The following is a 26,107-nucleotide window of genomic DNA, read 5'->3' as shown; positions in this document are numbered from 1 at the left end:
ACTAGACGAGCAGACCCAGGCTGACAGGTGGGCTATCACCCTATGATGATGGGTGTTACTGGAGGGACAGAAGTCACCTGACGCCTCAGAAGGTCACATTTGGACATTGTAACTTTACTTTTTACACAGCTGGAGTTCTACAGATAACATGCCCCAAACAACGAAGGGCAGTTTGAGTATGGTTATCTTTTGTCAATCTCTTACCAACTCCTGTATGGGCCTGCGAGTTCTGGTACATGACTCATTTGAAACACTTCTTCCCAAAAGGCTTAAAGCACGTTTCTGGATGTGTACCTATAGTGCCAGCTTTACAGCAGGGCAGCTTAATGGGTGGTCTCACTTCCCCAAAGCATGGCGTCGCTAGACTCACCTGTAGCATTGCCAGCCCCTTCTCAAATGCCATCACCCCTGGGGTGGAGCGTTTCCCACGGAGACGGGCATGCCTGCCTGTTCAAACGATGATTTCAAAGACTCTCTAAGGACATAGGAAAATGCTTATAATTGAGCTCAATTTGTTGAAAATGGGCTATAATAAAAGTATCCAGAAGAGCGTTGGCAAGGATGTGGAGAAATGAGAACCCTCCTACATTGCTGGTGGGAATATAAAATGGTTCAGTCAGTGTGGAAAAAATTTGGTGGTTCCTCAAAGAGTTAAACATATAATTACCACAAACCCCAGCGATGTCACTCCTATACACCCAAGATAAAAACACATATCCACACAGAAACTTGTACATGAATGTTTATAGCACTGTTATTCATAAAAGTTAAAAGGTGGGAACAGCCCAAATGCCCATCAATAGATGGATAAACAAAATGGTATAGTGATACAATGGAATATTATGCAACCACCAAAAGGGAGAAGGTGCTGACACGTAACACAACCCGGAAGAGTCTCAAAAACATTATGACAAGTGGAAGAAATCGGACACAAAAGGTCACATATCTTATTATTTCTCTTATATGGGATCTCCAGAATAGGCAAAGCCATAGAGAAAAAGCAGGTTAGTGGTTGCCTGGGCAGGGGTGCCGGTCGGGGAGTGGGGGAGTGGTGGTGGGGAATGATTACTTAAAGAGTACAGGATGTTCTTCTAGGGTGATGAAAAAAATAAGTTTTGAAACTAGAGAGAAATGATAATTTGCATAATACTGTGAATGCACGAAGTGCTACTGAACCGTTCATACTTTAAAACGGTTCATTGTATGTTATGGGAATCTCGTCTTAAAAAAAAAAAAAAAGTTCGGTTTACCAGCATCCTTCCCCTCAAGAAAGAGAGTCAATGGGCACACTAAAGACTGAGCCAAGAAAACTGCCCAAATTAACACTCTCGGACACAGTGGTAGCATTTAAAGCAGCAGAATGAAGCTAAACTAAGAAATCGGTGGGGAGATGTTAACCTCCTGCTTCGTGGGTGGGCGCAAGAGTGAAAGCCCTGTGTGCTCAGTGACATCAGAGACCTCGGATTTAAAGTGTAGGGCTGCAACGGGTCCTAAAACCATCACTGGACCTGGATTTGCCCGGGGCGACTGTGACTCCAGGTAGCCCAGGCCGCAGAGCTGGAAATGGTCCAGGTCTTCCCACACAGGCACTCCGCCAGACCACCAAGCAAGGCTTCGTAGGGGAGGTGGGTTTTAGGTTGGCTTCAAAGCCCCCGGAAATTCTGGTGGGCAAAGGATTGTAGGCTGGCATTCCAGGCCCTTGGAAAGAGGCGCGGAGGTGTGACGAGATAGGGGCAGGGGCGGACGGGTGGACTTGGCCTCGCCCAGGGCCCCCTCCGCGCTTGCGGCCAGGCCGGAATCGCAGGCTTTCTGCGCCGCGGGACGGTGCGCTGTCCTGCACACAGCGCACAGCTCTGTGGTTTGCATGTTTCATGCTCCAGCCAGAACGAATAAATCCTGACAAAACGTTGGTTAACTGACCTAATGAATGTCCTTCATATCAGGAGAGCAGTAGGATTTTACCGGCGCCCCAAGACACCCAAGGGAAATCTGGAGCAAATAGCGAAAGTAAGCCCTCGGCTTTGCAAACTGGACTTGGCGCCTTGCAACTGCAGAGCACAGGTGCTTGCCCGCCGCGCACGGGAAATGCGCCCAGCGGCCCAAGGTTGTGAGCAGGATCTCAAAGCGTCCTCAATCCTATAAAAGCCACGGGGGGTGAGGAGATGTGGGCTTTTTGTTTGTTTGTTTTGTAAAAAACGGAAATGGAAGGTAAGTGTATTGCCCATTTCCTTTGTCCAGAGTTGGGAAGCAGGTTCTTTGCCCGAACTTGTTTCCGGCTTCCTTTGTTTCTGTGCGGCTTGGAGGGACTCGGCAGGAGAGCTCCTTTTATAAAGCGGGGTGGGGAGCTTTCCCCCAAATCTTCTAGGTCTTGTCAGAGTAATGTGGCGTTGGTAAGCATTAGGGAGGAATTGGCAGGCGCCAGAGACAGCGGAGCCTTCGATAGCTCAGTTGGTAGAGCGGAGGACTGTAGTGGTACGAGTTGCGGCAATCCTTAGGTCGCTGGTTCGATTCCGGCTCGAAGGACTTCGTACAATCTTTTTAGCTTCCAACTCAAGCCAATCAAGTCGTAGGGAGAAAGTTTCACTCAGAGGCCCGCTGTGGATTTGCAGGAGCACGGCAGATGTTCGGTGAAACACATGTGCAGTAAGTAATCAGTGTACGATCCAACCCTCTTCTGTGTTAAATGCGAAGATATGTTATTACTATTGCTTACGTGTGATTATTATATGCCTTCTTTTAAAAATCTTGCCCACGATCCCCCTGTACACTACTAGATAAAGGTTTTGAATTACGGTCGGTCCTCGGGTCAGCGGCCAGCCTAGAACAGCCTGTAAGGCAAAAGGAAGAGAGGCGGCAGCAGGCGGGGGATTAGCTCAAATGGTAGAGCGCTCGCTTAGCATGCGAGAGGTAGCGGGATCGATGCCCGCATCCTCCACTGAGGCTTTTTGCCCCTTGTATCAGTATCAGAGGATTCCTGAAGGGCGGGAGATCCGCTGACCCAGGAAGGTATTTTGTAATACACAGAAGAGCGCGGTGCGCAATGATTAGCTTCGCACATCGTCCTTTTATTTTGCAGGTGAGTCTTCCGGTTTATTTCTTGGTCACTTTTGTCTTGCCCTCCTCCCAGCGGGCAGGCCGTTAACCGTCTTCTGAGAAGACCCCGGTAGAACCCTCTGGCCGGATCTGCCAGCCGAGCCCCCAAAAGCCACTGGCTCAGGTACCCGCTAACGTGCGAGGGAACCCCTGCGTGCTGACCAATGGCAGCGAGCCTTACTGGGCGGGTAGCCAGCTGTATCAGCGGCCAATAGGCGAGAGACTTCTTGTTTCCTGGCAGAGCGGGGTCCCGGCACCGCGGCGCTCGGGTTTTGTTTGGGTCCTGGGTGGAGGACCCGGGTGCCGGGGCCCGAGGTGGCGCCTCGCTAGCGGGAGAGGGAGCGGGATCGCCGGCCCCGAGAGAGGTGAGGGGCGCTGCGTGGAGCGCGGGCCCCGCCGGCCCCGGCCCCGGCCCCGCCCCCTTCTCAGCCCCTTTCAGCCCGGAGCCCCTCTGGAATGCCACCCCGCCCCACGGCCCGGCCCGGCCGACCCCCCCCCCCCACCACCGCCCCACTCCCACGCCCGCACCTCTGACCCCCCCCAGTCCCTGCCCCGACTGTGAGACCCTGTCGTCCATTCATGCCTCCGAACCCCGCCCTGCCCAGGGCGAGCTCGGTCGGTGTGAGGTGAGGGTCTGTCAGAGTCGAGGGTCGAGAATCACCCCCTACCCCCAAGTGGGTCTCTACCAGCCACGTTTTTAGAGGTGCTCAGCATACCCATCACTTACCCACAACTATTGCCAGCGTAGCTTTTTCAGGGACTCCAGTGCTTTGCAGGGCGGGAGGGGGCTGGAGACAGACCCATGCCCTAACTGGCATTGAGCTACAGTTTCCAGGTGAGCAGGTGGCTTCTGCCTTGTTTCTTTTGACTTGGCAAAGGCCACCGTTTTCTAGGCATAGGGTAGTGACAAAAAAGGAAGAACTAGCCCTTCCAAGGGTTCAGGGGAGCCACAGACGAATGCCTGGTCAGGACTTGTGAGGACAGAGGAGTGGAGAGAAGCAGCTGCCCATTTAAACTTAGAATCTTGGCTCTCTCCGCTGCTCTGCTCTGCTGGAGATCGGAGAGCCAGTCTAGGAACAAGAGATCCAGAACGGCCCGTTTTTCAAGACGGCCACGCGCTGTGGTGGGTGTATCTGGGTAGGTTTGAGAAATCTGACCTCTCCAATGTTATTCTCCAGTCTTTTGCAAAAAAGCTTGGACTCTAGCGTTTCTCAACATTAGTTAAGCCATGGAGTACTTCATTTGGGGTAAGCCAAGATGTAGTAAAATGGGGTCCTTTTAGGTCAGTTCTAGCCCTTTGTGTGGCATTAGACAACTGCTTTCTCTTAGCCTTTGCTAGAAGGCCACTTCTGCCTTTTCTGAGGTGGAAAGAGCCTCTTGTTTCTTAGGGCATTTCCTAAGAAGAGCTTTCATTGATCAGGAGATACCCAAAAACCTTGTTTTCATTTTTCTTCCTTCTTCCTACGCCACCCCCCCCCCCTCTCCCCCAGCTCTCAGGGCCAGAGTGGGCAGGAGGATGCTTTCCCAGCCTCACCATGGAGCTGCGCTGTGGGGGATTGCTGTTCAGTTCTCGCTTTGATTCAGGGAACCTAGCCCACGTGGAGAAGGTGGAATCTGTGTCTAGTGACGGGGAAGGAGCAGCAGGTGGGGCATCAGCCCCCACCGGTAGCATCGCCTCTTCTCCTGACTACGAGTTCAACGTGTGGACCCGACCGGACTGTGCTGAAACGGAGTTTGAGAATGGGAACAGGTAAGGGGGAAAGAGGGGAGGGTGGAAGAAGGACAAGAGAGGAGGTGGCCAAGGCCCCAAATGCAGGCTCGTTTCGCTGTCTTACAGTTCATACCGTCAGTACCCTTCCTCTCCCTCCCCTCCTCCCTCCTCCCTCGCCTCCTCTGTACCGAACAGGCCTTTCCCAATCTTGCTCGCTCCAGCTGTTTCACGTAGCCTGTCTCCAGCCCTCAGTATATAATGACCTATTCCTCCTCCTCTGGCCCTCAGGTCATGGTTCTACTTCAGTGTCCGGGGAGGAACTCCAGGGAAACTCATCAAGATCAACATTATGAACATGAATAAGCAAAGCAAGCTATACTCCCAGGGCATGGCCCCCTTTGTGCGCACACTCCCCACCCGGCCACGCTGGGAACGCATTCGAGATCGGCCCACCTTTGAGGTAAGTTCTCCATGAGGGAGACAGACAGACTTGGGTGCTAAAAGCAGAAGAGGGAAAGAAGAGAGGAGTTACCCTCGATACAGAGTACCAGGCAGGTGGGACGCCAGGTTTTGGTATCAGCTTTCCCTCTAGTGCTAGCTGGAGTCCAAGATAAGCCCCTGCTTCAGGAAGCCCAGAAGGAGCCGACTGTCATATGGAAAGTCCCAGAGGGAGGGAAGTCGGGCATTGTGTTGAGGGTGTAAGGTCAGTTCTTGGCGATCCCAATAGGATCTTAGTTCTCACACCAACAGCCCCTCCCTCTTCCTCCTCTGCTCCTCAGATGACAGAGACGCAGTTTGTGTTATCCTTTGTCCACCGTTTCGTGGAGGGCCGTGGGGCCACCACCTTCTTCGCCTTCTGCTACCCCTTCTCCTACAGTGACTGCCAGGACTTGCTAAACCAGCTAGACCAGCGCTTTCTGGAGAACCACCCTACCCATAGCAGGTGCCAACCCCATCCTTACTCCTGCCACCCAGTCCTCGACCAGGCACCGCCTCTGCTACTTCTGGAACTTGCCCCAGGAGCCCCGAACCAAAATGTCACCCGCTCTTTTTCTGTGCAGAGTGTGGGACTTTGGGTACCTTTGACCAATATGTTTCTGTGTGACCATGACCTCAGCCTACCGCTACCTGCATTCTACTCACCCATCTGCCCAGTTCAAGCCTCTTAATATCCCAGCTCCCATCAGTTGCCCAGAACTTAGCCCCGCCATTGCCCAACACACCTTTTTTTCTGTCCCGGCAGAGGGTGAGTCTGTGTACGAAGTCATCACATAGTAGAGAGCCATAAACTGGGGAGAAAACAATAAGTTCATCCCGTCTTGTATTCTGCATTCTACTAATTCAGACGACCCAAATCCTCAGCCTCTTTTAACACTCTGAGGGACTCTAAGGCCCCAAAGGTTAGCGTGAAAGACCAGATCCTACAAATCCTAGGCCGGGGATGAGGCTCACCTCTTGCTAGGACTTTAGGGACTTCTCGTGGCTTAATCGTTTTTATCCCCATAGCCCCCTGGACACCATTTACTACCACCGTGAGATCCTTTGCTATTCTTTGGATGGACTTCGTGTAGATCTGTTAACGATCACTTCCTGCCATGGGCTTCGAGAAGATCGAGAGCCCCGTCTAGAGCAGCTATTTCCTGATACCGGCACCCCCCGACCCTTCCGTTTCACAGGCAAGAGGGTGAGTGGGAACAGCATAAAGGTAGCACCTTGGCCTTTCCCTAGCTCCAAGCCCTGTGGATAGCTTAAGGCCATGTTACCTCTGGGAGTCGTGGCCGCATTGGGAGGCAAGCAGGGCTGCTCCCAGCTCCACTTGCAGACTCAGCCAGCTGCAAATCCAGTGGCTCTTCCTGCCCGCCCCCCATTTACTGTTAGAGTGGACGTACCAGGTAACTGGCCTAATGACCGCTCTCCTCTCCACCTCAGATATTCTTCTTAAGCAGTAGGGTACACCCTGGGGAGACTCCATCTAGCTTTGTCTTCAATGGCTTTCTGGACTTCATCCTTCGACCTGATGACCCCCGGGCCCAAACCCTGCGTCGCCTCTTTGTCTTTAAGCTGATTCCCATGTTGAACCCCGACGGTGTGGTCCGGGGCCACTACCGGTAAGCAGCCTCCCCAGCCTGTCAGGATTGTTCCCGGTCCCCTTCGTGTCCTCCACCTCCGTGAAATACTATCAGCCTCTCCTTTAACTTCTCCTGCATTCCCAGTCCTCTTGTACCCGAACAAGGGCAAGCCCATCTCGTTGTCCAGGGACCAGAGAAGGAATGTGGTACATCTAGCGGCGCTCTCTGGAAGGAGCAGAGTTAGAATAACCGCAGGTCCATCTGGGTAGAGGGAGCCGTGCTTAGTCTCTGTGGTCGGGGGGACAGCCCACCAAGGAGAGGGCCTGTTCTCAATCCTTTCCTTCCTAATGCAACCTGGGCCTCTCATTTTGCAAGTCAGTCTCCCCCAGGCCCCCTTTCATCCACTCTCATGTCTCCTTCACCGGCTCAGCGCTCTAGACCCTGCTTCAGTCTCTGTTTTCCTATAGCACAGACTCGCGTGGAGTGAACCTGAACCGTCAGTACCTGAAGCCCGATGCAGTCCTGCACCCAGCCATCTACGGGGCCAAAGCTGTGCTTCTCTACCACCACGTGCACTCCAGACTGAACTCCCAGGGTCCCTCTGAGCACCAGCACAGTCCCCAGCTCCCTCCTGATGCTCCCCTTTCTGACCTCGAGAAAACCAACAATATCCAAAATGAAGCTCACCTTGGGCACGCGTCTGACGGGGATGACCCTGAAGGCTGGACACAGACCGAGTCGGCAGAACAGAAGCCCGGCGGTGTGTGGATTATGCCACAACGGTCCGCTGAGGTTGAGCAGCCGGCCCCCGACACCATCCCCCCTAAAGAGAGTGGCGTCGCTTACTATGTGGACCTGCACGGACATGCTTCCAAAAGGGGCTGCTTCATGTATGGAAACAGCTTTAGTGATGAGAGCACCCAGGTAGGAATCCAGAGTGCCACGTGAGTGTGGGAAGTGTTGCAGGTCAGGAGATACAGGTTAGGCCAAGGACAAAGGGAAGGTGGTCTTGTGACAGGAAGGCCTGTGGCTGCAAGAGGTATTCTACCTCCAAACAAGCTTCAAAGGGCCAAAGGGGGATGGCACTGGGGCTTTGTGTCTCAGTCTTTACATCATCATGACCTTTGAACGAAGACCAAGCTGTCAGCATCGTGGTGTTTATTCTACAGTTTGGGAAATCAGGGGAAAAGGAAAAGTTTGCATTGTGGGAGAGACGAAGCTAAGAGCTTAAAAAGAGATAGAACTGTACCTTTCCAACACCTGGAAATAAGGTCAAGCACACAGTGACATTTTCAAAAAACACGGTATCTGCCGTGTATTTAGTCACATGGCCCCCTGCTTGCCATCTGTTCCTTGCCCGTTCCTTCTTTCTGTCTGTCTCTCCTGAATTGCCTTTTTCCTCCCTCACACAGGTGGAAAACATGCTGTATCCAAAGCTCATCTCCTTGAACTCAGCACACTTCGACTTCCAGGGTTGCAATTTCTCAGAGAAGAACATGTATGCCCGAGACCGCAGAGATGGCCAGTCTAAGGAGGGAAGCGGCCGGGTTGCAATCTACAAAGCCTCAGGGATAATCCACAGGTTGGGGGGAAACTGGGATATAGCTGATGAAGTAACTTCCTTAAAGAAAACAATACCCAGTCTAAGTTGTTTGAGGGGCAAGGGACGGCCCAAATCTTCTCAAAAGACAGGCTCCCCATTAGCATTACTGTCTTTGGCCTGAGAGTCTGACTTTTTGGGACTTCTCGGGTACATGATATAGTGCCGAGGTCAATTGCTAGTTCCTAAGGATTAGCACTTTGTTTGTATCCACTGTTTTCCAAGTGATTATTTCTTAGACCACCTAGGCTGTCCCCCATGGTTCTGTCCTGATTTTTCCGGGCAGGACACTAATAAAGGTCTCTGTGTCTTAGCTACACACTTGAATGCAACTACAACACCGGACGCTCAGTTAACAGCATCCCTGCCGCCTGCCATGACAACGGGCGGGCCAGCCCCCCTCCCCCGCCGGCTTTCCCCTCCAGATACACTGTGGAACTGTTTGAACAGGTATGAATACAGGGGATACCTGGGGAAGAGGGGAACCCCAAAGTCTGGAATGGTCTTCACTCCTGCTGCCTAAGGCCCTCTGAAGAGAGGCTCACCACCGTCACCATCTCACCACTGTGGTTATTTTCTGCAGTTAACATAGGGGCAGGCCCCTGACTCTGATGGGATTGGGACGATGAGTAGGCACTATTTCTGACCTCATACCACAGAGAATCCCCAGCACATCTGAGTCAGATTCTTTGCGTCTTAAGCTGGTCTTCTTCCTTCTATTGGGTTTGTTCACTCCTACCTAGGCTTAAAAGCACCACCTCTGCAGTGGTCTTTGAGGACCCCAGGGTCCTAGAGCACGCGAGAGAAGGAGAAAGAGCTGCAGGTTATAGAAGAGATTGAAACGCCTTCTCCTGCTGGGAGAATGCCTTCCTGGTGCCAGCCAGAAAGCCCACTTGCTCTTGCCCATAAAGGATGAGGGTCCCAAAATGAGCAACGGTTTAGGGAACGGCTTTAAATCTGCCGAGATAAATAGCCCTGGCACAAAATATAGCCTGCCCGCTGAGGAAATTTGGGGCCGGGCCTCCCCTTCCACTGTGCTGTGCCACCCCCTCCCCAACATAGCAGCCTGGGTTGGAAGTCCCAGATGCTGAGCCAAACTGGACTACCCCACAGGTGGGACGAGCTATGGCCGTTGCAGCTCTGGACATGGCAGAATGCAATCCATGGCCCCGAATTGTACTGTCAGAGCACAGCAGCCTCACGAACCTCCGCGCCTGGATGCTAAAACACGTGCGCAGCAGCCGCGGCCTGAGCAGCACTGTGAACGTGGGTGTCAACAAGAAGAGAGGCTCTCGAACTCCACCCAAAAGTAACAAGTAAGACCCACAGGGTGGAAGGAGGAAAGGGTATGAAAGTGGAACAGGGCTTTAGAGCAAGGAGTTCCAGGAGGTTTGTGTTCCTCCCCTATCCAAAAGGACCACATGGTGAGTATTTTCAGAGCAAGTTAAAATTGGTAAGATTAGTACATTTTTTTGAAAATGGGATCCTCTTCCCTCTTCCCTGGAGCTACAGACTTCCTAGGCATCTGGAAACCAGGCCAAGGGATTCCCTGCTCCAGAGCCTGGCACAAAATTAAATTTAATTGTGGTGGGGGTAAGGGCAGGTCTCGGTTTCCAGGGGTTGGGAATGACCGAGAGGTCCAAGGGAATAAGGGGGGAATTCACTAAGTTAAGCTGCTCCGAGACAGCCCCGCAGCCCTTAGTATGTTTTCTGCAGGAGCATGTATTTGCGAACAAGGGCTCCCAGGCATCCTGAGATCAGCTGGTATGGCCCAGGTTAGATACCCCATCTGTGGACACAGATCCCTCCCTTTTCCCTTGCAGTGAGCGCCTTTGCCTTTTTCACCCAAGGTGAAGCTTTCCTGAGCATCAGACCTCAGGGAAAGCCTTGGGACACAACCTCCCCGGCCCAGGGCTAACTGGCGTCTGCTTGCTTCTTTGCAGCGGCTTGCCTGTTTCCTGCTCTGAAAATCCCTTGAGCCGTGCACGCAGTTTTAGCACTGGCACAAGTGCCGGTGGCAGCAGCAGCAGCCAGCAAAACTCTCCACAGATGAAGAACTCCCCCAGCTTTCCTTTTCATGGCAGTCGGCCCACAGGGCTGCCAGGCCTGGGCTCTAGCACTCAAAAGGTCAGCCACCGGGTGCTGGGCCCCGTCAGAGGTAAGCCAGTCTGGGAGCCCCTGCAACAGGTGTTCAGTTGTTTGGGGAATTGCTGGGGGAAATGAGAGCTTGAAGATACACACTCTTGGCTGGGACCAAGGGGTGAATCAATAAAAGTAGTTTATAGCAGAATCTGCAGCCTCTCCTGCGACCTTGGTGTTCCCTGCGCCATGAGCCCCAGAGCAGTACTGTGTGTGGCACAGGCGGGAGTCCTGGGTACCTGGGCTTCAGCACATGCTGGGAAGCAGGGGGATTTCCAAGAACAAAACACTAGCTGCAACAGGGCCACACTGAAATGTGGAGCCTCCATGTCAGGAATGGTGTCAAACTGTCTTGTTAGGAGCAGTGTAAGGAAATGTCCTCACAACGCAAATTGTAGCACCGTAGAGCTGGAGAATCCTATCCAAGGTCTCTATGGGATGAAACTGTTCCTGGCTTCAGAGCCTGTTCAGAAAGCAGTATCAGAAGGATTCTAAGTCTTCCAGAGAAAAACGGAACAAGTACAGACAGATTCTGTTGGAGGCTTACAACACAACAGTCTGGCCCCTCCTAGCAGTCACCACAGCTGCTCAACTGTGCATCAGTACCCCTGGGGTTGGCTTGATGAGACCCTGCCTGATGAGAGATTCTGAGTTCAGAGGTATACCAGAAACAGATGGGTTTTTAGGGAAAAAGAAGAGGAAGAGACCATGGACCCATTCCTTGGGGGTGACCCAGACTTGGGTGGGGGGAGATTGTTGTAGTGCCACTTCGAGAAATACACGAAACCTCAAAGCAGTATTGTACGTGGCCTCTGGGCTGGAGACATCCTGCCAGAGTTTGGAGGCTTGTAAGCTGGAACTAAGAGGCTGGGGGTCTGCAGGCCACACTCCTCATTAGCACTCCCTGGTAGGGACCCAGAGGCATGCCCTGGGTCAGTGGCTGTGGGAACCTGACTGCACCCGCTGGAGCAGCCACAGGGGAGGGAGCATTGGTCCTTAGCAGCTTTGACCAGTAAGACCGTTTATCCCTCATAAGCAACACAGTTCCCGCTGCTTCTATTCCGAGCCCCATTCTTTGAGATTCTCCCTTCATTTGGAGAGGATGCTTTTGTACAGCGTTGTTTGAAGGAGAGTATTAAAATAATAATGCCACGTATTTAAATAGCATTAAACAGCGAACAAAACAGTATCACATATATATATTTCATTTAGTCCTCACAAGGACCCTGTGGGGTGGATGGTATTTCCATTTCTCTGATGAGAAAACTGAGGCTGTTTAAGGGCGACTTGTCCAAGATTTCATAGCTTAATATTAAGTAGCAAAGTTATTCACTAATCATTATTCAGACTTCCTCTAATTTCTTTTCCTTTTTTCTTTCTGTTTTTTTCCTTTTTGTCAGCCTCTCATACCTCTTCACTCATAGCTCCTGGGAAGGAATGTCAGCGTCCTAAATTCCCCTTCCCTGACTACAAAAGAGAAATAGGAAAGAGTCTTCTCTAGGCCCAGGTCCTCACTGGAGGATTCTAAGCAGTTTTTCGTTCGTATTTTATTATCGTCCCCACCCCACCCCATGCAGAGTGCTGTATGAAGCTCCGTCAGTGAGAGACATGTATTCTGTGTCTTTGTTACTTCCCCAAATAACGAAGAGAAAAGGTGCATATTCAGTACTAAATACTTCCTGGTTGGCTGACTTTAAATTTGATAGGGGACACGGGACAGTGAACAACATAAAAGCACACACTCGTAAACACAGGGCACTTGGGGAGCCACCGTCATAGGACACTCAAGAGTAAGTAGCCAAAGAATGTTCAGTTGAGCGAGGATTTTGAAGAATGGATGGTAGCATATGGCTTGACAAAAACATTCCAGAGATGAGAGTGGTAGCCAGGGCCAGTGCTGCTGCGCAGAGAGGACAAGAAGCAGACAGACCTAGCTGGGGCAAAGGGCCAAGCCCTTCAGCACAGAAATTAGGTGGAGAGAGGTTGGAGGAAGAAGTTGAAATGTCTGGAAAACAAAGATGATAAGTTAACTGAGACATAGGACGACGATTGTGTGCTTCAGAGAATGGTGGGAACGAGAGATTTATGCCAGAGTGGCCTGTGAACTGTATGTATTGGGTAGGCGGGGGGAGAAGAATCCTCACAGTAATGGATACATGAGATAACTAATGGCTATACCAGGGTCTGGAAAGGAGAGAGAAATATATGCATCAGAAACAGGTAGCAGGATTCAGTGATGGTGGAAGAGAGGCAAACTAAGAGTTTCAAGGTTACAAGCCAAAGGAGAGAGTCGTGGTGATGTTAAGACATTGTTTGGAAGAAAAAGTGTTGAGTTTATCTATTTCAGACATTCTTGGATGTCATGGGCTATCTATACGGAGATGTCCTGCAGGCAGAAAAAAGAGCCAGCCTGTAGAAAAGGTGACATCAAGGTTGGATCTAGGCCTCAGCCATAAGCAGGTGCAGGTAAAACAAATGAGAAGCGATGTCCCCCCAGGTAAATGAGCTAAGAAGCAGAAAAAAGGAGCTGGCGCCAGGAAGAGACACCCTGGGGACTTGAGTAAAACTTGTGAGACCTAACAAACTATGTCTCTAAAGTCAAAGGGTTGAGAAGAGGGTTACTAATTCTGTCAAACAGGAATACTGGAAGGAGGTGAAAGTTCAGAGCGCTGGAATCTTGACTCCAGGTACTACAGTTTTTGCCGCTTCATCTCCTAGAGTCTCCAATAGGACTCTAGGATTGGAGACTAGTTCCAGCTTAGGATAGGGACCTGCGGCTTTATTTGTCCGGTTGATCTGTCCTATAGCTTTGTGCTGTTTCCTGGTTCTGCACATCCGGTTCTTTGGCCCCTGCCACATCTAGTCATACTTTGTCTTCTGACATAGGAAGAACACAGCTCCTGTATCTCTGAGACCTAACTATAAAGTGGCTATACTTTCCAAACCCAAAACTGAGATTGTGATCTGACAAAAGATTTTTTTCTGACTTGTAAATTTAAAAGAAAGTTCCCACTGATGTATAGAAATCGTATCACACTTAACTGTATACTTAATTCATGACTATCCTTTATTGGCTAGAACAGAGCATAAGATAGGCTATCCAGAAAATTTCAGAAAAGAGCTAGGCAGCCCAGCCAGAAGCTTAAAGCAGAGGTTAGGGAACTAGTCTGGCAGGTTCTATTCTCAAGACTGGAGGATGAACATTTTAGGAGGCCAACGAGCAAGGCAACTCAGGGTGAACAGGAATGTTCCTGAGACAGGAGACTGCAAGAGCCTCCAAGGAAGCTTGACCCCACTCCCACCCCCTGACCACAGTGCCAGGAGCTTCTTTACCTAGTTGCCCCAGCTGCAAAACACCTCCTGAGCAGCACCTGCCCAGTTATGCAGCTGAGTTCCAGTTCAGCAGGCACAGAAGGGCACACAGTGTTAGCAGCAGCTGTTGCTGCAGAGGAAAGCAAGCTCACGGGAAGAGCTTATCCAGTGACCTAGTCAGGGAAGTAGGAAGTTGAAAGTCTCCAAGATACTGGTGCAAAACAGAGCTTGAAGGCAAGCCGGCTGGGGTGAGGGTGGACAAATCAACCAGCTCCACCTGTCTGTTATGTAGGGCATAGGACTAAGGTGAAGCTGGTGGGGCGCCCAGGACTCGGGGTCGGGAGTGCACCCTAGGTGTCTCATCCTAGTCCTGGCCCTGGATTCAGGCAAGTCTCACCCAGTAACTGAAACATATTCCCTGGCCCTGTGGCCTATCTGGTGGGACCCTGGGGTAAAAGACAAGGGGGCAGTGTAAAAACGGAGGCTGTCAGCTGTCATCCCACCACAGCCACCGTCCTCCCTCCCAGCTCTGGCACTTGCATCCGTAGTTACTAGAACTCTTTCCTGGCCTCTGCCATGCCATGGTTCAGCCGACGGGCTGCTTCTGGTAGAGCAGCTGAAGTCCGATGGTGAGTGGAGGTTCCTTGGAAAAGTGAGTCAGAGGACGGAGGAAGAATGCCTCCAGCACCATCACTAACTACTTTTACTTTTTTCACTGCAAACAAGTTTTGTGGTTAAGAGTAGATTAAAGCTTGAGGGCAGGAAATGTCTCCTAACACATTTACTTATTCCCTTGGTGCCTTGCATTTATTTATGATCAGTGAATACTTGTTGAATGGAAAAGACAAGAAATTGGGAGCTGAATAAATGCTTGTCTGACCTTTTCACCCCTTAGAGGGCATAAATCAGGTCTGTGATTATCCCAGGGATTCAGTACGATCTAGGGTGCTCCGTGTAGGGACAGTTCAAAGATGCCAAGTCAGTAACTGTTCCTTTAAATTTTGAGACCTTTAGAATAAACCACTCTAACTCCTACACTGGGGAGGTCAGTCCAGCTCTACCTCAGACCTTTGCCCCAGGATTATCCTACTCCCAAAATGGAATCTACAGTTGATTACCATAAAATACAATCTCACAACCTCTGGAAGCACAGCTGACTCACATATCACTGCACTCAGCCTCAAGCCACTGTTTCTATAGCTTAGAAGCAAGAAATAACAGCTGGGGTTCCTCCCTTAAATTTTTGTCTCAGTGGGAACTGAGTAGGCCTGGATTATACCAGGGGCCAAAAGTCAAAACATGAGAAATTGGGCTGTGTGCTCACATTGCCAAATTTACAGGGAGGCCTGAACAGGCTTTAAGACAGTCTTTTAAGGGACACCTGGGTGGCTCAATCAGTTGAGCATCTGACTTGATTTCAGCTCAGGTCACAATCCCAGGGTTGTGGGATCGAGCCCTACATTGGGCTCTGCACTAAATGTGGAGCCTGCTTGGGATTCTCTCTCTCTCTCTCTCTCTCTCTCTCTCTCTCTCTCTGCCCCACCCTCCCCCAGTGCACACTCATGCTCTCTTAAAAAAAAAAATCGTTTAAGTGAGGGTTAAAATGCTATTTTTAAATGCCTTATCCTTTCCATATTAGGCCTCTCCTAAACCAGACTGGTCTCCTGTCCTTAAAACTCTCATTAGGGGCAGGATCCTTGAGTTGTATCTGTAGTATCTTTCCCATAATATGTACATTCACACTGACATTTTTTACATCATATGCCTGTTCTGCTTCATACCTTCCTGAGTGTTGCTCAGTTTCTTGCTACAACCTAGAAATGTCCTAAAGGCTTTCATTCACTTTCTTACTTGCTCTTTCTTACCTTTCCTGGGGTGGGTAAGGCTTCATCCTTAACATGATTTCAACATGCCTCTGTGTAGAGATACCCAGATCATCAAGAAACCCACTATTTCCATCCTTGATCAAGTTCATTTCTGCCTGCTATGCACTGTCATCTGGATATCATCCTGATATCAGTGTTTTACTGAAGAATCACTCAAGGCTAGGTTCTACAGTATTTCTGAGTCATTGGTGGTAGGTAATGCTTCAGGTTGACTGTGGCCATGAGTCTCTGACTTCTGTCCTTTCACTGTGTATCACCTCTTTAGTACCCTAAGGTCTGTTTGTTGTTGTTGCCTGTTTACTATTGACTTACAATTGACAGGTCTGGTTAGTTTTGACTCTTGGCTCTAATTGGTACTCTAATTGGTACCCAGCCCCTCAGCAAACTCCTCAAAGCTAGAGTAGCTTCTGTCCTGAAATCTCTCCCTTTCTTCTATTCCTTATTCATGTGTCAATTTTTTAAAAATTTGGTTTGGGATTTCCAGAAGTAGTCTTGTCACTGCTGACTACTGGTCATTATAGCTGGCCAAGATTAAGTTATTGTCACCTACTTCCTGAATTAGAGGTATTTTGCATCCAACACACGTTACTTTGTTAGAGGCCAAGTGGCATCCTGGGACCTCCACTGAATTCAGCTCCACAAAGCTTAATAGCTCATTCAGTCTGAGAGCATTTGGCACCTGCCATCCCTCTGTGATGAGACAGACCTGCCAAACCTGAGAGCCTCCCTACACCATCCAGTCACCGTCTGCTCTCAGAACTTGTACCGGTGAGGCTCTAGCCAGAGTGGACCAGAAAGAGCTGCCCCACGGGGAATAAGCATATGTCCTTAGACTCAGATTATTGAGCAGCCCATGGTCTATGGTGGGTGTCTGCTATTCAGGAAAACAAAACCTTTACTAGCATCTCTGGTTTTCTAGGCAGAGTTTTGTAGGCACCAGGATATACAGACTGGTATAGACTGGAGAAAAGTCCTTACCCTCAAGAGATTCCAGTTTCAAGCAGAATACTAGTTAACAACTACTGAGTACTATGTACCAGGCATGATCATAAGCACTTGACATGTGCTAGCTTCTTGAGACAAAAACCATAAATCATTACTAGCCAAGCGAACAAAGGACAATAAAGCAAGGGAAAACAGTCAATTCTACCTGTGATGGTCAGGGAGGCTTCACAGAGGTGACATTTGAGATGGGACATGTTAAGTTGTTCAAGGTTTCACTAGAAGAGGAAACGGACATTGCAGAGGAACCACACAGCTAGCAGCTACAGGGGCTGTAGCAGAGGGTTTGAAGGATCAAGTCAGCATCCTACCAAGGATGGGCAGACTGGAACCACAGTGGGTGGAGCTCTGAATGCCACGGTAAAGGGTTTAGACTTTATCCTTTATTTTTTTAGGTTTATTTATTTTTGAGAGAGAGAGAGATGCAGACAGAGCATGAGTGAGGGAGGGACAGAATCTGAAGCACGCTCCAGGGTCTGAGCTATCAGCACAGAGCCTGATGTGGGGCTCAAACCCACAAACTGCAAGACCATGACCTGAGCCGAAGTCGGATGTTTAACTGACTGAGCCACCCAGGCGCCCCTAGGCTTTATCCTTTAAAAGACCTTCAGTATCTCCTCCTTGCCTGAACCAAATGACTTTGATCAGGTCTAGGTTTTGGAATAATTTCTGGCACCGGTGTGAAAGATGGGACTGTAAAAGGGAACAGATTCAAGCTAGGGTGACAAGTGGGGAATTTTTTTCAGAAGCCTGAATGAGAGATAAAGACCTATAGCTGGACACAGGCCATGGCAAGGGAGAATGAAGGAGGAATCCAAGCAAAGGCAGAGGCAGAATTGTCTAGATTTGGTTAAACACAAATCTAAATATGAGGGAGGAGTCAGAAGATGAAACAGGTTTCTAGGTGGTAGGTAAGGAGAAGAAAAGGAAGGATGGAAGAAAATTAGTTTTGCTGGGGTCATGAGAGACCGCCAGGTAGAAATGCCAGTGGACCACTGAACTGTAGTTCAGGAAAGAGGGCTCCAGAGCAGCTTAGGAGTTTAGAGTATGCACAGCAGGAGGGGACCAAGGGTACAATGGGGGAGGGGCACTGGCATTTGGGGGCAGTAAGAGTAGTTGAAGAGGAGTGGTTAGAGGCAGGAGAAACCTAGGGAAGCTGTTTCAGAAGCCAAGCTCAGTAACTTCTCGGCCAGAAGAATGAACTGGCGAGCGAGCAGGGTGGTTAGCCACAGAGAGGCGGATGAGGGCTTGCTGTGTCCCGGGTAACCGGAGTAAGTATCAGAGGTCTTTCTACCCACCTTAAATTTACTTCCAGAGAGGAGTGCTGGTGTGATGACAAGTGCGAGAACCAGCAGGGCAGTGGAGTGACAGGGCCTCACTTACTTGCCCTTTTATCTCCTTGTGTCCCTTCCACTCAGAGCCCCGAAGCCAGGACAGGAGACGGCGGCAGCAGCCACTGACCCATCGCCCTACTTCAAGCGGCCTGGCCCCATCCCCAAATCCTGCTAGTTCTAGCCCAGCAGCCTCACACAACATGGGCTCCTGCCTACTCCCCAGCTCATTCAGCATATCAGGTCTGTACCTACTGCCACCGTAATCTGGGTTGGCCAGCCTCCTTCCTTCCCTACTACCCAGGGTGTAGACCAGACTCCCTGCTAGGCTTAAACCAATCCCTTCAGCTCTTCTTTCTTGACTTGATGCAGAAAGTTAATGCAGGCCTCTCCACACCGGGGGCATCCATTATCCTCCTGGATAATCCTAAACCCATAAAGCACCCATGCTCTTGTACAGGAAGCTGGAAGTTAATGGACGTCTTTGTATAATAAAATAGCTATTGTTTCTTGAGCATCTATGTGGCAGGCACTGCTCTAAGCACGTTGTCTCACTTAATCCTCAAAGGTGAACAACCTGAATACCTGCTACTTACTCAAGCTTCCTGACTCCAGGAACTGGGCAACATTAGACAAAACTGAAGAACAAAAAAGGCAGAGGCCTTTCACCTGTCATCACAGCAAATGCTGTGTGACCGCATCATCCACATAAAACCTAGGCCACCTGCTGTCCTTTTAAGTTATACACCCAGCTGTGTAAAGGACTGGACGGGAATGATTCTTAAGACTCCAGTCCAACATCCTCTAACTCCCTCAGAGCCCACTACTCCCAACCTGTTAACGGTCTTCAGTGGGTAGCCCTTGTCAATCTATCATCTTGGGTACTGACTTATCCTTGAGCGCTTACTCATTTGGATGCGACAGGCCCTGAAGTCTATAAATTCAGAGTAGTTCAGCTTGATGGGCTGTGGCTTAAGTTGCAAGTTGCTACTCCACTCCTTGGACCCGACTAGAGCATGCCGTGCTTCTCAACCAGGGGCCATTTTACTCACTAGGGAACATGTGGCAAGGTCTGGAGACATTTTTGGTTGTTACAATGGGGAGGGGACAGAGGAAGAAGAAATGCCATCTAGTAGGTAGAGACCAGAAAGGCTATTAAACATTCTGCAATGCACAAGACAGGTCCCCACAACAAAGAATCATCCAGCCCAAAATGTCAATATTGCCAGTTTTGAGAAACCCTGTTCTAAAGGAAGTTCCCTCTTCTTCTCCACGGCTCCCTACCCTGATAGCAGTTTTCTTTGTTTCCTAGGGAGCAGCTGCTCATTCCTGTCCTCAGGCGACAAGCCAGAGGCTGTCATGGTGATTGGGAAAGGGCTGCTAGGGACTGGACCTCGGATCCCCTGTATCAGGACACGACTGCAGGTAACATTTTTGTGTCTTCCCCAAACCCCAGTGTAACAACTCTCACAGAGCCCAGCAAGGCACTGTTCGTCTGGGTAGTGGGAGGGAAAATGCTCAGCACTGCTTTACAACCTCCCCCGGCCATATCAGAGAGCTGCTCTGGTGCCCGTGCCTGTCTGTCCAGTACCCCCATCCCTCAGCCAGGTCTCTTGCTTGCTTCCAACCCGCGTCCCTGCCAGATACACCCCAACCTTAGCCTGCTAGCTTTGGCACTGCCCGCCCCTGCCCTTAGCTTCTCCTCTCTTTCTGCCCAGACCTGCCCGAGGAGAGTTCCCGCCAGGAGGGGTCCCGGATTCCCCAGGTAACACATCTGGTTGCTGCTCCTAAGAACAGCTGTGCCACCAACTCCCAATTCAGTCCAGATTTCTCATGTTAAATTGGCTAAAGCTGAGTACAGACAGAGACCGGATGCGTGAAGCCTAAGCTGCTCTGGCAGGGACTGAGGCACAGAAGGCTCTGAGAGACCCACCAATTCTCCAACCTCTTTCCAAACACTGCTTCCCTATTCAGCCAGATGTCAGCCATAATACAGCCATGGAGGTTAAATGCTAGATCCTTTTGCCTCCCCTAGTTAAGTATGACTTAGAGTGTATAGTCATAAACTGAACCTAAGAATTCTCTAGCTATTATCCTGCCTTACCCTCTCAGCTAGGGACAGTGCCCAGAAATTCAAGGTCCCAGTACCGGTGTTGACCCCTGTCCTACACTCTTATGCACGGAAACTCTAGAAGCAAACCCAGAAGCAAAAAAGTTAATGGAAGAATCCAGCCTCTCAGCCCACCCCCTATCCACACAGGCTAGGCCCAGGTTGGGCCGGGGCTCACCGCCGACTCGCAGAGGGATGAGAGGCTCTTCGGGCCCCACATCCCCTACACCCCGGACCAGGGAGAGCAGTGAGCCGGAGCCAGGACCCAGCTCTGCACCAGGGTGAGCACCCGGGTCCAGTCCCTCACCCCACCTCTCACTTCTGTCCCTTCATTCCCATTTCTGCGCACATTCAGGATCATTTTCTTCCTTCCCTAATCCCTCTGACCTCCAAAAGACTAAAGGTACTTTCATTAAGAATCTAGTCCCTGATTTTTTTCCCATCATGGCCTCAGTCTTCACTCCAAAGGACAAGAAAACAACTCCTTGTTAGGGGCTAAGGCCTAGGAGCCGCCGCATTTCAGCATCAGCCCAAGGTGCAGTGCTCAACCCACCTATCATTACCCATCTCCCCCCTCTCATGTCCAGCCCCTGTCAGAGTTCTCACAAGCCTGATTGCTCTCTCTTCTCTGTTGCAGGCTGCCTCACGCCGGGCCCCCACGGCCCCGCTCTGCCCCTGCCTTTTCTCCTATTTCCTGTAGTCTATCTGACTCCCAGTCCCGGATATGTTACAGCGGGGGGCCTTTGGGCCAGCCTGAGGTTTGTTTTGTCCCTAAATCACCCCCACTCACTGTTTCTCCCCGGGTCTGATGCCTCCACCTCCATGCCCAGGATATAGCCCCAAGATGGGGTACACAGGGAGAAATGTGCTAGCCTCCTCCCTCAGCTGTTGATTCCATGTGACAACCATAACTCCTATATGAACAGACAGTGAATACCAGCCACACTGTTCTGAGACATCCCAGAGCATCACCTTGAGACAGCACAAAGCAGAAATCTGCTACCCCATCCCTCCCTCCACAGCACAAGATTTTGGGACCACAAAAAATATATATCTATATTTTTATATTGGGGGGAGGGAGTAGAAAAAGCCCCTATACTGGGCCCTACTCAGTGGCAGCTTCTTGTTCCATAGGGTTAAGGAAGACTTTGAGGAAATAAAAGTTGTTTGGAAAAATCCAGGTGTAGTTGCTTTGTATGTTGTGATGGGTAGAGGGATGAAGTGAAGTGTGAAGGCCCCTCACACCCTCCATCTTGCCTCAGCCTATGTCCTGGAACCCTAGAAAAAAGGGGGAAAGACCCGAGGTAAGGAAAATGCTGCAGCTTTCCTCTGGGGAAATCCTTCAGGCATCCACTCCCATCCATCCTGTTCCCCCTTTACATTTTTGACCAACACTTAAGGTTCCCCACCCTACCCCACCTTTCTTGTCTAGGGCTTGGGTCTACAGGAGCCACCCTAACTCAGTGCCTCCTGCTCCAGAATTCTACATCTTTACAACCCCCCCCCCCCCCCCGCCTCCCCCTCCTCCCCAAATTCTGCCTAAATAAAAGCCTCAACAAGCTTGGAGAAGTGAGGACTCCTTAAGTCCCCCTTAAGTGAAGAGCCCAAATCCTCATACTTGGATGGCATCCTCAGTACCTTTACTCCTCTCTGTGTCAGTGTCTCCTAGTACCCAAAGGCCCAACTTGGGCATGGGGGTACCACGAAGACGGGGGCAGAGGAGTAGGAAAGTCACCCCCATTCTAGCAGGTAAAGGGCGGGGCACTGTAAGGCATTCCCTACTGTGTGCGGATAAAGGGGCTCAGTTCTGGACTGTATCATGCTTGGCCCGGCACTTTCTGATTTGAAGTTTCGAACCCTGCAGGCCCTGGCGCGGCCTCGCCACTCCACTCTCCGGGGGCTGGGCGCTGCAGCCCCGGACCGTTACCTGGGGCGGAGAAAGCGCCACTTTCATTCCTGCTTCTTGGGATTGTTGACGGCCACGTAGTGATAGAGAACCACAAGCAGAAAGAGCGACACGCCCAGCATGTTGGCGAAGATGGCGAGCTGCACGTCTGTGATCATCCTGCGGAGAAGAGGAGGGACTGAGCCTGGGGCTGGCGCATTCCTCGCCCAGACCGGGACCCGTTCTCGCCCCCTGGACCAGCCACCGCCGAAGCGCCGCGGAGCGCGCTTACGCGCCTCTCACCTGACCAGCTGGGCTCAACGCGGTGTGGTCTGCGCACTAGCTCCAGGTAGGAGTTCCGGCCCGGAAGTTAGTAGCGCGAGCGCAAGCCCAAACCAGGCACTTCCGGCCGTGCTGCTCGGCCGGAACGGGCTCTCTAGCCCCGCCGTCTCGCCTGCTCCCCGAGGCGCCTCGCAGGGGCGGGGTCTCGGGCGGGGCTGCGGACGGACTGCCCGCCGCAGGGGGTGGGCGAGCCGCGGGCGCGCGCCACAGGCGGGCGGAGCGCAGCTGGCCGCAGCTGGCGCAGCAGGGGACGCGGCAGAGCCGTGGCCGCCTCCCCGAAGCCCAGCAGCGGGCCGGGGCGAGGGTGCGGCGGCGTGGTAGGGTGAGAGGCTCGGCCTGACCCCTAGACTTCGACCCCGCTTCCTGCCTTGGCCCCCCGCGCTGCTGCCCACCCTCCGCTTCCCGGCTCGGCCCAGCCAGGTGCTTCCTTTGGGCCCTGCCCTCAGGGTCCCCTCCCTGGCCCCCGCGGCGGAGAGGGCGGTTAGAGGCGGTGCAGAATAGGGAGAGAGCTGGGGCGGCCGGAGGCTCCTCTCCTCGGCTCCCGCCTTTTTGCCCCACACCCGCCCAGGGGAACGATGCTGCCTGCGATCCGACCGGTGCCTCCCTTCCCCGGGCTCGCTCCCCCCACCCCACCCTCGGAGGTGGGCGTCGGAAATAGGGCGGACCCTCCCGGAATCAAAACCCAAACCGTGGGACTTGGGCCAAGTGGGAAATCACCCCCCGGATGTGAGGGAGGGAGAGTGGGAGGGAGGGCCAGGACAAGCAAGAGGGGTTGTGTGTTCTGAGCAGAGTGGATCACTGAGGAGAAAGCCGACTGTGGGTAGATGACTGAGGGTCTCTGGTGAGGGAGCGGCCCTGGAGCTCTACAGCCCTCTGCCCCAGCGAGAACCTACTCCCCACCCCAACCCCCCCCCTCCTTGCTTTCCCTCTGCTTCACCATAAAAGGGAACGGCACCGAGCCAGGCTGGGGCCGGGGGCTGGGCTGTTACTCTGGAGCTGTCAGGGGTAATGGAAGCCAGTTGCTTTGCGGTAGAGGGGAGCCAGGGCTCAGGGGACGCCTCTGCTTCTCTGAGCCAAGGAAAACTACAGGAGCTGCTGTGGGACTGGAGCAGCTGGGGCAGGGGACCGTCTTGGTGCCTGTGTGCACCATGAGCTAGGGGCTCACTAGCCCAGAGCTGGCTTCTGAGGCCTGGGGCCATCAGCAGTGGTCCTCCATGCGCTAGCCCAGTGGCTCCGAAGGTCAGTCCCTGCCTTGAGCAGTCAGTCTGTCATTCCCCCTGGCCTTCCCCATGCCACCCCCCCAGCATTTCCCCGAAGTTTCCTATTTAGGATCCCAAGCCCATGTCCCGTGTACATAACCGTGAAACCCCAGGCGTGTACATCCTCGTGTCCCTCAGAGTGTCCCAGCCCTGCCCTGGGAGAATGGGGGTCTAGGTCTCCAAGGACTACACACATTATGCTTTGTGGCTCCTGGAAATTTGAACCAGATCCAAGTCCAGCCAGACACTTAGATCTACTGTTAAAGCAGAACGAAACCCTGGAAAGTAGACTTTCTAGACTGCAAATGATATGAGGGAAGGCCTTGGAAGTATTTCAGATTAACAAGGGTGTCCTGAAACCAACTGACCTTAGGCTGACAGAGCTGAAAGGGGCCTTCAAGATCATTTTACAAAGAAGGAAACTGAGGCCCAGAAGTAATTGATTTGAGCAGGACTCTACAAATAGTTTGAAACCGTCACCTGATTCGCTTTCCTCTATTCCATACTCCGCGTCAGACTGTGGACTCGACAGGTTATCCCAGGGCCAGGGACAAGAGGAAAAGGTTTGTTTTAGAAACATCCAGAAATGTCCTTCACCTCTCAGAACTTGCCGTGCCTGGGTCAGCAAATCTTTATCGGCCTTGAATGGGTCATTTGGCCTAGTGCCTGGGGGAACTGAAATTAAAAAATGGTCCCCAGGACTAACCTAGACTCGGCTAAGAACTAACAAAACTTGAAAAAAGCTTGGGTGGAAATGTCTGTGGAAAGTGAAAGAGTCAAAGCCTCATCCTTGGGGGAGCTGGAGGAGAGAGAGAATTGCTGTGAGGGGCATATGTGGAGCTTAATCTCTGGAGTTAGTGTGACATTTTCAAGGAGAAGACATGAGGGAAGGATTCGGCTAAGGAGTGAAAAGGCAGCAAGATCCCGGAAATGGGCCTGGGCCCCGAGTCCAGAGAGGCTGGCTCTTAAAGTATTATACCTGTGGGAAGGGTTGGGAAGAAAAGGAAAATGTGTACATTTGAGCAGGAGTGGACTTCTGCTCAAGAGTCCCCCAAAGCTTGAATTCCCATCTGGGTTTGCATAACCTAAGACCCAATTCATATCACTCTCATTTTTTCCCTCCCAATATTCAGTCCTCTGACAGAAGGCATTAGACATGAAATGCCCCTCACTGCTGGTGCCCCCAGCTGTCCTGGCCTTGGTACATGAGCTCATTGCTCAGCCACTGATGCTTGACTGAATAATTTAGTTGTCCAGTATAGCGAGGATTTCCCATTGGCACTAGACCCTTGATAGTCCCCTATCCTGGAGAGGTTATAAAATAGATCTTGTCCTCGTGCTCCAAGGACTTAGCCATTTTTGGTCTCCGGAATTCTCTTGGCAGTTTCTTTGGACATTTGTGGCTACTCGTCAGTACCACGGCCATCGGCAATGTATTTTCTCTAACCTTAGTCTCCATTGCAGCCTGCTGGCTCAACACCTCAAGCCTCCCCAGTGAACCCAGAGCCACTGATTTACTTGAAATATCACAAACATTCTATGTCAGCCCCTAGGTCGGGGCTCCTAACTACAGGGCTAAATGAAATGCAACCTACCACAATTGTATTTCAAAGCCAACCTTTTTGGCTTGACATACTTAATATACAACAGATTTTTAAATTTAAGGGGGGGGGGCACCCATTTAAACTTAAGGAATGAAGGACAACCGGACAGTGACAAGATGGCTGGGATGACTTTTCAGATTGTCAGAGGCCCCCTGATGGGAGGGAGGGTGGCAAGAACAGAGAAAGAAAACCCACAGCAGCAGCCAGGGCAACCTGAAATGGGTTGGCTTCCTGCCAGGGCCAGGGCCCAGAACTGATGCAGAGACCAGGGACAATGCTACAACCTTCCACTGACAGCAACTTTCAAATCGATCTCTTGGGGCTCTTTCCTTCAAGTCTCCCTGTGTGCTGATCCCCACACTTCCGAGGGCAGCCACAAATTTCCATTTCTGTGGATTTCAGCATTCACTTTCATCATCCTGTCGTTTCACGAACATTTCTCCCAGCCATCAAGATCATATTCTGGGCCATAGGACCTCAGGGGCAGATCACACAGAGTCACATAGAAGATTTGGTGGCATCCATTCTCATGATTTCCAACTATTGCCCTATAAATGGTTTCCGGAATCAAGACCCACATCTCTGACCATCTCCTGGACATTTATTACCATTGAACTACATTATTCTCATCTTAAACTCAGTATGTCCAAACTAAGGTCATCTTCTTCCAAACCCGTTCCTCTTCTCAAGTTACCCATTTCTGGCTCAAACCCCGGAATCTTCTCTGATATCTCCTTCACTGTGGCCCCTTATTACCCAGGCAG

At 51.3% G+C, this 26,107-nt stretch overlaps 2 protein-coding genes and 2 non-coding genes across 10 annotated transcripts; 3 read left to right on the top strand and 1 right to left on the bottom strand.

Moving 5' to 3' along the window:
- Positions 1 to 1,858: 1,858 nt before the first annotated feature.
- On the top strand, positions 1,859 to 25,588 carry AGBL5 (AGBL carboxypeptidase 5). 7 transcript variants are annotated; one of them, XM_047851497.1, is made up of 17 exons: positions 1,859 to 2,643; positions 3,077 to 3,217; positions 4,584 to 4,843; positions 5,093 to 5,264; positions 5,584 to 5,747; positions 6,311 to 6,488; positions 6,734 to 6,912; positions 7,341 to 7,797; positions 8,286 to 8,455; positions 8,788 to 8,923; positions 9,587 to 9,789; positions 10,417 to 10,631; positions 18,231 to 18,386; positions 19,456 to 19,568; positions 20,404 to 20,534; positions 20,891 to 21,011; positions 22,118 to 25,588. In XM_047851497.1, the coding sequence occupies exons 3-17, from the start codon at positions 4,629 to 4,631 to the stop codon at positions 22,238 to 22,240; spliced, it is 2,733 nt and encodes a 910-aa protein (XP_047707453.1). In that variant the 5' UTR covers positions 1,859 to 2,643; positions 3,077 to 3,217; positions 4,584 to 4,628; the 3' UTR covers positions 22,241 to 25,588. The 7 variants fall into 7 exon arrangements, 6 of the variants coding, with proteins under 6 accessions (XP_047707453.1, XP_047707452.1, XP_047707451.1 ...); XM_047851496.1 differs by having other exon boundaries at positions 1,859 to 3,217; XR_007150720.1 differs by lacking the exons at positions 1,859 to 2,643; positions 3,077 to 3,217; positions 22,118 to 25,588 and adding exons at positions 3,313 to 3,458; positions 19,862 to 19,908 and having other exon boundaries at positions 20,891 to 21,010.
- Positions 2,434 to 2,523, top strand: TRNAY-GUA (transfer RNA tyrosine (anticodon GUA)). The gene is given in 2 exon segments: positions 2,434 to 2,470; positions 2,488 to 2,523. It is a non-coding gene; the product is annotated as a tRNA-Tyr (tRNA).
- On the top strand, positions 2,863 to 2,935 carry TRNAA-AGC (transfer RNA alanine (anticodon AGC)). The gene has a single exon. It is a non-coding gene; the product is annotated as a tRNA-Ala (tRNA).
- OST4 (oligosaccharyltransferase complex subunit 4, non-catalytic) lies at positions 21,296 to 22,446 on the bottom strand. The gene is made up of 3 exons (XM_047851526.1): positions 22,442 to 22,446; positions 22,181 to 22,318; positions 21,296 to 21,531 (listed from the first exon to the last, which is right to left on the bottom strand). Exon 2 carries the CDS (start codon positions 22,315 to 22,317, stop codon positions 22,204 to 22,206), a length of 114 nt encoding a protein of 37 aa, XP_047707482.1. The 5' UTR covers position 22,318; positions 22,442 to 22,446; the 3' UTR covers positions 21,296 to 21,531; positions 22,181 to 22,203.
- Positions 25,589 to 26,107: the final 519 nt, after the last annotated feature.

The sequence above is a fragment of the Prionailurus viverrinus genome, chromosome A3, assembly GCF_022837055.1.
Source record: "Prionailurus viverrinus isolate Anna chromosome A3, UM_Priviv_1.0, whole genome shotgun sequence".
Lineage (NCBI taxonomy): Eukaryota > Metazoa > Chordata > Mammalia > Carnivora > Felidae > Prionailurus > Prionailurus viverrinus.
Note: the sequence above shows the minus strand (reverse complement) of the source record. Positions and strands in the feature narration are given on the sequence as shown.